The sequence below is a fragment of the Ascaphus truei genome, chromosome 18, assembly GCF_040206685.1.
Source record: "Ascaphus truei isolate aAscTru1 chromosome 18, aAscTru1.hap1, whole genome shotgun sequence".
NCBI classification, from domain to species: domain Eukaryota; kingdom Metazoa; phylum Chordata; class Amphibia; order Anura; family Ascaphidae; genus Ascaphus; species Ascaphus truei.
Window position 1 is genome coordinate 12607047 of NC_134500.1, and position 9996 is coordinate 12617042.

General features: G+C 44.0%; 1 protein-coding gene across 1 annotated transcript in view; it reads left to right on the plus strand.

Annotated features, from left to right (window-relative positions):
• The window catches only part of HDGFL3 (HDGF like 3), a 28237-nt gene that overhangs the window by 15422 nt on the left and 2819 nt on the right, over positions 1 to 9996 (plus strand). The window contains exons 2-6 of the mRNA XM_075575566.1: positions 80 to 156; positions 2788 to 2926; positions 3842 to 4000; positions 4830 to 4973; positions 7588 to 7674. Coding sequence (XP_075431681.1) covers positions 80 to 156; positions 2788 to 2926; positions 3842 to 4000; positions 4830 to 4973; positions 7588 to 7647 — 579 coding nt within the window. The 3' untranslated portion in view covers positions 7648 to 7674. The remainder of the gene's footprint in view (positions 1 to 79; positions 157 to 2787; positions 2927 to 3841; positions 4001 to 4829; positions 4974 to 7587; positions 7675 to 9996) is intronic.

Below are 9996 nucleotides of genomic sequence, written 5' to 3' on the forward strand. Positions count from 1 at the left end.
CGTCCGAGCTCTGTGGATGTGGCTCACAGTGGTCTGCAAACAAGCCCTGCAGACTAAACAATGTCTTACTATTCAACAGATTGATGAGCTACCGGAAGGAGCAGTGAAACCGCCGGCAAACAAATTCCCCATCTTCTTTTTCGGCACACACGAGACGTAAGTCTTCCTTTCCTTTGGGTTCTTTTTTTCTTCCATGCTTCTATGCAGCGGAGATGCTGATTTACTGGAGTGAAGATCCATACAAGATATTCTGAAAGTAACGGAGAAAGAGGGAAAAACTGGCGCACAGCCAATGGAGCGGGTCCCCAAAATAGTAAATCAAAAAAAATTCTTTATTAATCCATATGAAAAAACGGAGGCAGACACCCTCCTACGCGTTTCGTGTATGGAGTATACACTTTATCAACGCGTAGGAGGGTGTCTACCTCCGTTTTTTCATATGGATTAATAAAGAATATTTTTGATTGACTATTTTGGTGATCCACACCATTGGTTGTGCGTCAGTTTTTCCTCTTTCTCCAATACAAGCAATTCTGTTTGGCTGCACGCAAACCAGGACACAAGGATTGGGGCATATATGTGAGTACAATTGGCTTTTTAATTTCTTCATCATTGTATGCTGTAAGTCCAGGGACCATCCCGATGAGGATTTGTCAGGGGTTATCAGCACTAGTCTCAACCTTCAGGGATTTTCTGGCCCTTCTGGGGACGGCCCATCATTATATACCTCACTAGCCCCATTTCCAACATCTCCCTGAATCACACTATAATATGAACGGTATGGATCCAGCGCTGGAGCGCATTAATCACTAACTGTTTCTTAAGATATTTTGAAAGGACTGACGAACCCTGCGGATCATTCTTGTTTGTATTTAAGATATTGCTTATAGCAGCAGTGCCACGTGACCCATTGTTTTCTAGCTCCAGTTCCTTGCTGAGTAAGCAGCATTGTTTGTGGGTACTCTCAAAAGGTAATTCCATTAATGGCAACATGCATTAACCTGGCCTTCCTTTGGCACGCTCGGGAATTGGAAGGGCTAGGAATTTTATGGTAGATGGAGGCTGGAGTTTTTTATACTGCTGGATCTAAGGCAGTGTTTTTCAACCAGGGTTCCTCTGAACCCTTGGGTTCCCCAGGCATCCCTAAAGGGTTCCCTGCAATTCCCAGGTCATTTCAAAATTGTACCAAGCACAGAACAGTTTACAATGCATTTGATCTCACGCGCGCTATTAGAGAGGGTTGGGGTTTCTTACAATGCATCTGATCTCAGACGCGCTATTAGAGAGGGTTGGGGTTCCTTACAATGCATCTGATTTCAGACACGCTATTAGAGAGGGTTGGGGTTCCTTACAATGCATCTGATCTCAGACACGTTATATGAGAGGGTTGGGATTCCTTACACAATGTATCTGATCTCAGACGCACTATTAGAGAGGTTTGGGGTCCCTTAAAATGCATCTGATCTCAGACACACTATTAGAGAGGGTTGGGGTCCCTTACAATGCATCTGATCTCAGACGCGCTATTAGAGAGGGTCGGGGTTCCTTCCAATGCATCTGATCTCAGACGTGCTATTAGAGAGGGTTGGGGTTCCTTACAATGCATCTGATCTCAGACGTGCTATTAGAGAGGGTTGGGGTTCCTTACAATGCATCTGATCTCAGACACGTTATATGAGAGGGTTGGGGTACCTTACACAATGTATCTGATCTCAGACGCACTATTAGAGAGGGTTGGGGTCCCTTACAATGCATCTGATCTCAGACATGCTATTAGTGAGGGTTGGGGTCCCTTACAATGCATCTGATCTCAGACGCGCTATTAGAGAGGGTTGGGGTTCCTTACAATGCATCTGATCTCAGACACGTTATATGAGAGGTTTGGGGTACCTTACACAATGTATCTGATCTCAGACGCACTATTAGAGAGGGTTGGGGTCCCTTACAATGCATCTGATTTCAGACGCGCTATTAGAGAGGGTTGGGGTTCCATACAATGCATCTGATCTCAGACGCGCTATTAGAGAGGGTTGGGGTTCCTTACAATGCATATGATCTCAGACGAGCTATTAGAGAGGGTTGGGGTTCCTTACAATGCATTTGATCTCAGACGCGCTATTAGAGAGGGTTGGGGTTCCTTAGAATTTCACAATATAATTATAGGGTTCCTTAATAAAAAAAAAAGTTTGGAAACCACTGATCTAAGGGCTGGATTCATCCAGCTTGGGTGCTGGGTATTGCATCGGCCGTAACTGCCATGGACTTACTGCGATACCCAGCATCACGGCTTAATGAATCCAAGCCAAAGTCAGACGTTTCCCACGGCTTCATGGCATGGAAGAAAGCTCAGTGGGGAATATACAGTACAGGTGGCGGACGTACGGGACAGCCTCCCAGTAAAAGTGCATGACGTACAGCACAAAGTATTACAGGCCGAGATCAAGTAGAGTCTTCAGCTCAGATGGCCCTTAACTGCCATCAATTTCAATGTGTCCATGTTCTAGAGAAAACAGAATGAGGAGCGAGGTTCAGGATATCCTGCCACATGTCCAAATCAGGAGCACTTCAAAGTAAGCCGTTCTGTAGTGACGTTCCACCAGTAGTTTAACCTGAAGTCACAATCGCCTTTGTTGTCCTGCTCCCTCCTAGAGGAATCGTAGGTGTTTTTTTATTTTTATAGAAAAAGTAATGTAACTGCACAGTGTCAAATATCTTCACTATTTGTAGCATTTGAATTCTGGGAAGTGTAACAATCTGAGAAGAATTTTCATGTCTGCTTCAATATAGTGCATTTTTGGGCCCTAAGGACCTGTTCCCATATAAGGAATACAAAGACAAGTTTGGGAAATCCAACAAGCGCAAAGGATTCAATGAAGGTTTATGGGAAATAGAAAATAACCCTGGCGTCAAATTTACTGGATATCAGGTAACTATTTATTTGATGAACTTTTCTTAATATTCCATTCCTTTTAAGCGTCATAGTTCTGCTGCCCTAGCATGCGACGCCTGTTTTAAACTCTGGCTACAATGAGATATGCAGCAGTGGTAAGATTACCCTATCGATATATTCGATATATTCGATATCGCTGCTCGCTAGACATGGAGAACAATGGCTTCCCATTATTTAACAGTGAAGAGGTTAACACCAGTTAGCCACTTGTTTCAAGACAGAAGCTTAAAAAAAGGCCTAGGGTAGGAAGGCAGCAACTTTAGTTCTCTTGGGGAAGAGTGTGTGTTTAATAGCAGTGAGAGGCAGTGTAGGGATGGCCAACTCCAGTCCTCAAGGGTATACCAACAGGTCAGATTTGTCTGGCTATCCCTGCTTCTAGCACAGGAGGCTCAATCAGTCCCAGCTTCAGCACAGGATTGAGCCACCTGTGCTGAAGCAGGATATCCTAAAAACCTGCCCTGTAGGTGACCCCTTGAGGACTGGAGCTGGACACCCCTGCAATAGTGTTTTCAAAACCCAAGGCACAGCAAGCTGCTGTAAGCGTAGCAGGGGATCCCTTGCCCGTAAGCTATAATATATTGATTTCCAAGTGTCTTCCCTTTAGTACATTGACTGAAAGAAGACTCTGGATCTATCAGCATTCTTTGGGCTACTCCATTGCTGCTCTATAGCACAAGTAGGTCGCGAAAACAAAATATCTGCATGGCTACCAAAGCAACATGCAACGTAGCCCACTTTTCACCTTTTGCTGCCAGCAATGGATTGCTCTTAAATATTGGGGTTCGTCTGTTTGACAAGAACAAGCGTAGACTTGTAGAATGCCATTCTCTAACCCACCCCGCTCTGGGATACCCAGCTCCCAGAAAATGACTTTGTCCTTCCTTGTTTCAGGCTATCCAGCCGCAGAGTTCCTCGGAAACCGAGGGGGAAGGAGGGAACGCAGCGGACGGCAGCAGCGAAGAAGAGGGGGACCGAGTGGAAGAAGATGGGAAAGGCAAACGGAAGAACGAGAAAGCAGGTTCCAAGCGGAAGAAGTCGTTCACTTCAAAGGTTACCTAACATTTCGCTACACGTTCGGTCTGCGGGAGTTCTGGAAGGATGCAGCTTTCCGAGAACATGTGTCAGGCGGGGAAGTGGGGAGAGGAATATGATTAGGAGTGTACAGTATAATAAGATGTTGGAAGGGATCCAACAGCCAAAAGTCACAGACATATTTGCATAGCACAGCATGTTGGGTTTCATGCCATCAGTTTTGTTCAAGCAGTGCAGAACTCCCAGACCGTTTCATAGGCAGGTTTTCCGCAAGCTGATAATAACAATACGGACCTCTCCACTAACACAGCGGCAATTTCCCAGTGCAGCAGTCCCTGCTTGCAGCATTTAGAGCAGGGGTGGGCCAGCCCAATCCTCAAGGGCTACCAACAGGACAGGTTTTCAGGATATCCCTGATTCAGCACAGGTGGCTCAATCAGTGGGTCAGTCAGAGACTGAGCCACCTGTGCTGAAGCTGGGATTCATTGAGCCATCTGTACTTAAACTGGGACTGATTGAGCCACCTGTGCTGAAGCAGGGATATCCTGAAAACCCGCCCTGTTGGTGGCCCTTGAGGACTGGAGTTGCCCACCCCTGATTTAGAGCAATAAAAGTCTTTGCTATACAGAAAGATATTTATTTTCCAAGACCTTCAAGCTCCAGTTGGATTTATTTAGCAATATTTTGATGAAGGCTTACAAATTAAGCCACATCATTAGCCCTTTGAGGCCTGGTGAAATGTTTAGCAGGGAATCGAATATGGCACATCTCTATTACGGATGCTACCCAAGCGGTATTATGAAGATCCCTCATATATTTATCCCCCCCCCTCTTGTAATCACTTTAGAAGTCATCCAAGCAGTCTCGGAAATCTTCGGGAGATGAGGGGGACAAGGACAGCAAAGACGAAGGGAACAAGAGCGGCTCGGAGGCTGGCGACGCAGACAACGACACGAGAAACGCGTCAGAACTGCAGAAAAGCAGCGCGGGGGTATGACCGCATAAGTCTTATTATCGTAAGAGCGTGCAATTCCTTTGCCAACGTTGGCAATTATATATTAGGGTGTCCCTTTATATTCAGGGTCACCCTATAATCTTACAAATACGGGATATCAATATTTTTCACCGTTGGTCATTATTTGGTGCATTTTAGAGAAACATATCGATACATAAGTCTTCATTTCAGTGCATATTATATTTGCCGAAGCTATATCTAAAATGAGCGCATAACCCCTGACCTGTTTGAGGGGGAAGGCGAGCTGCAGAAAGCTCATCTCTGTTTAAATGGTTTAGTTCGTTAAAAACGTATTACAGAAAACGTGTGTGCGCATATATTCCATTTAGCATCTGTAATTGGTCGAATACAGCTCCTACTGTATCTCAGAAAATAGGATTATTAATATAGTACTCCAGTTTCTAATGTTAACTAAATTTAAAGGCCAAATGATATGAGACATATGAAGAATCTCAGCATCAGCAAGCTTTATTACAATGTAATTAACAGCGAAGAGCCCTTATAAAAATGAACACCCAATTAGCACATATTCAAGTGTAGTTGAAATATACTATTATGAACAACACATGGAAAAAAAATATTGATACAGCAATATATATTACAATGACAGGTGTTGGCTTTCTTTTGAGTTTCTCGGCCGGATCAGAAGGCGCTTCAGCTGGCATCATTTGAGAATAATGCCTTTTACTATGTGAGATAATTACATGGGGAGCAGGGGTGTCAAACTCGATCCTCAGGGGCCACCAACAGGCCAGGTTTTATGGATATCCTTGCTTCAGCACAGGTGGCTATATCAGTGGCACAGCCCCCTGTGCTGAAGCAAGGATATCCATGAAACCAGGCCTGTTGGTGGCCCTTGAGGACCGAGTGTGACACCCCTCATTTAGAGTATCACCCCAAACCATATCCAAGTCCTCTGCTCTTCTAAGGGAACATCTCCCCAGTCTGCAACTGCTGCATTACAGCTGCAAAGATGGAGCAGCAGCATGCCGTGGATTGGCAATTTTGCCAGAACTATTGTTGTGCCAGATATATTGGCAACTGTACAAGAGGCCATTAATGCAGGCGTGTTTCCCTGTTCTGTCAGAGCAAAGGTGTAAGTGTTGTTTATCACAAATGTGTGAGCAAGTACTTTGGTATATTGCTCATTGATTAGTCTTTTGCACGGCTTAATCCTTTAGCTCAGGGGTTCTCAACTCCAGTACTCAAGGCCCCGCTCACCCCAACAGGTCAGGTTTTCAGGATATCCCAGCTGCAGCACAGGTGGCTCAATCAGTCCCAGCTTCAGCACAGGTGGGTCAATCAGAGGCTCAGACTTCGACTGAGCCTCTGATTGAGCCAGCTGTGCTGAAGCAGGGATATCCTGAAAACCTGACCTGTCTTGAGGACTGGAGTAGAGAACCCATGCTTAGCTGTTGCAGTAACATGCGAATGCAGCTCGGCATTGAAGTCAATGTACTTCCACCACAAATGGAGACGTTGCATAATATCAGCACGTCCGCCATTCACAGTTAATGGCCATTTATAGGGCCAACTATTTTTGTATTTTGGGCTGTAAAAACACATTTTCTTTAACTAAATATAATTAGAATATTGAACTTCCAAGGCTCAGATGCACCAAGCTCAGTTAAGTAACCCAACATAATAAAGTCACGTTAATACTAACGGTGTATCTTCATAGGACAATAAAGTCATGTTTTATCCTGTAAAGAACATAGCGGTAACTATAACGGATGTTAATGATAATGACATGCAAATGGGTGTCATCATAAGATTGCATATATTCACAAAATAAATCCACTAAGAGTAAGGCATGGATTTAACGTTACGTTATTCAGGTTGTACCTAAACTTGCGGGTGCCCTGATCCAGACCCTGAAATCGGGCCGTGTCTGGGTGGGTGTAACTCCACAGTCAGACATCATTTAACAGACCTGCTATTGCATGGGTTCCCTGGGGTTATTGCCCAATGTTAATTCCCTCTCCTCTCTTTGTCAGCTTGAGTGAGTTAAAGCAGAGGGGTGTTCAACTCCAGTCCTCAAGACCCCCCCCAACAAGTCGGGTTTTAAGGATATCCCAGCTTCAGCACAAGTGGCTCAATCAGAGGCTCCATTGTTAAGAAAACGGTGACCGACCCCAGGCAGTATAGTCTCCTGAGCTTGTGGAGGGAACACGCTTAATAAGACCCTAAACTGCACCTCAGTGCGTGCAGGCAGCATGGATTGTATCACTGTCACTCACTGCGGGAGCTTCCAAAGTCACGCCCCACAATGCAGTGCTGCTGTGGACACAAAGCATTGTGGGGAGCAACTTTGGAGGCCACTGCTGTACTTGACAGCTATACCGCCCACGCTATGGTGCAGTTTTTGGTCTTACTTCCCCACACGGGTTCAGGAACCTACTATGCTCCCTGAGATCCGCCATTACATTTCGGGGGGCGTATACCATCGAGAATCAGTGCTTTAGTGGGTGCTTGATAGGAAATTTTGAGTGAAGAAACATGAAGGCTGATAAAATGTTGTCCTTATTGAAAGTATACCCGTCTGGTTGAACAAAACGTTTTAAACGGGTGTTCTGTGTTTCCCCCGCAGAATGTTTATGCAAGAGTTGGCGCCCGTAAGAAATGCACAGATCCGAAAGAAAAATTATAAACCTTAGTGGCACACGGGCAAGATTTGGTGAGCATACAGCAATACGTCTGATATCAGCCGATATATTAACTGTAGCAAATTCTCAGGAGAATATGTCATCTGTTATTTGTCAAATGAATGAATGTGAGTCGCCGTAAGTATCACAACAAATGGTTCTCGTGTTGAATGTAAAATATATTGAGAAGGAAGCGAGAATTAATATGAGCTGAATGCTACGACTGGCCCCCATCATTTTTTTATTTCAGCAAAAATACTTTTACTTCATGTTTACTGGAGATTTTATTTGTAAGATTCTAAGATCCAAGGAGCATATTTTGGGCTTTAAAGCATCTCCTAAATGCATCGACAATAACGTGCCTGGTGCATGAAACTTGACCACAGTACGGATGCCATCTTTACTTTAGAAACCTTTTACCCTTGTTTTCTTTCTCCTCGAGTCCATTTCAAGAACCTGTTGTAAGAGAACTGTGCAGAGGTACACTCAGGGAGAGAGTTTTGGGGAAATTTATACCATGGCTTTATTCAGCCTGTTCCTTAAAACAATGCACAGCATACAACATAAACAAATAAACAAATAACCTATTCCTATGTAAGGGATAACTCACTTCCCCAGCCCCTATCTGCAAGACTGGGCGGAAAAGCCCTGTACCAGCCTATCGCCCCAAAGTCTCAAGAGGTACCTCAAAGCAGGTGGCCCTCCAGGTCAGTCTCTGAGTCTGGATGGGTGTTTGTTGAGGGGCCAGCTTCTGGTAGGTTCCTGGGTCCTCTGTGTCCAGAATAGAGAGGTCTGGTGTCCTGATCTCAGCACAGACTTTGGACTCAAGACATAATCTCCTCTGCCAGCACATTTCTGACTGTGCCAACGAGTCTCCCTGGTCAGTTTCTGGCAGGAGGATTTTCTACCTGTCTGATTATCCAGGTGGAGACTGGTTAATTGACTGGCTGCAATTAACCAGCTCCCTGCTGGATTACTCAGACCACAGAGGCTTTCTAGAAAAGCCTCATTGAGACAGGGTTGATTCCCTGTTACACCTGTGTTTTAAAAAATAAAAATGCAGTTAGTATGTATGTTAAAAAGTCAACATCAAGCCTGGAAAAATATAGTCATTGTCTTAGGCATTTTGTCCCATATATCCTACTGTTGGATAATTAATGGTTCTGTTGATTTGTAAATGGGTCCCCTATATATGTTCCAATTACATTTGCATTTGCTTAAAGATCCATTAGCTCTGAGCATCCAGAACACACAATTAAGTTACATTATGCTAAAGGCCCTTTTTGGAAAATCTGTTTCAAAATCAGAGCAAATTAATCATATTGCTTGCCCTAAATTCTGCTTTGCAGTGGTTAAGATGAGCAATTTAACACGTGGACCACTATTTTTCTTCATTGCCTACGTGGCAGTGTACATATCAAGTACAGGCATACCCCGCATTAACGTACGCAATGGGACCGGAGCATGTATGTAAAGCGAAAATGTACTTAAAGTGAAGCACTACCTTTTCCCACTTATCTATGCATGTACTGTACTGCAATCGTCACATACGTGCATAACTGATGTAAATAACACATGTGTAACAGGCTCTATAGTCTCCCCGCTTGCGCACAGCTTCGGTACAGGTAGGGAGCCGGTATTGCTGTTCAGGACATGATGACAGGCGCATGCGTGAGCTGCCGTTTGCCTATTGGGCGATATGTCCTTACTCACGAGTGTACTTAAAGTGAGTGTACTTAAAGCGGGGTATGCCTGCATGGTACAGGAATCCCTCTTATGATAACATTTTAAAAATAATGGTTATAACAAGGCACAAAATAAAAGTACTGTATTTACCAGAAACTGGTGATTGTCTGGTGAAGTGGTGGTGCAGGGAGATTTGGTGGAATGGGGATTATTGGGTGGGATCCCCTCTCCCCCTTCTCATTATGTCTAATTTAGAGATTCATAGTTCCGTTAAAGTGAATTTGACATTCTGTATATCGAATTTCTTCCTCAAATTATAAATGACGTTATAGTGAATTTCCGTATACCGAGTTGCTGTATATCGAGGGATGGCCGCACTTCAACGAGTTTGTTCTAGTTATTCCAGGCTTTGTGGGTTGTTTGGGGGTTACGCTTATTTTACCCCTTGTGAAAATTCGCCCCATTTCACTATGAAAGGGGAATCGTTTCCTGCCAGCTTCATCAGTGTGATGTTACCCAATGGAAACGTAACTTCTGAAAGCCCATACCATATTTAATTAGTAACGATATATATATATATATATATATATATATATATATATATATATATATATATTCATTCATATTCTTTCTGTACCTAAAACTCTGCAGATTACCTTGAAACTAAC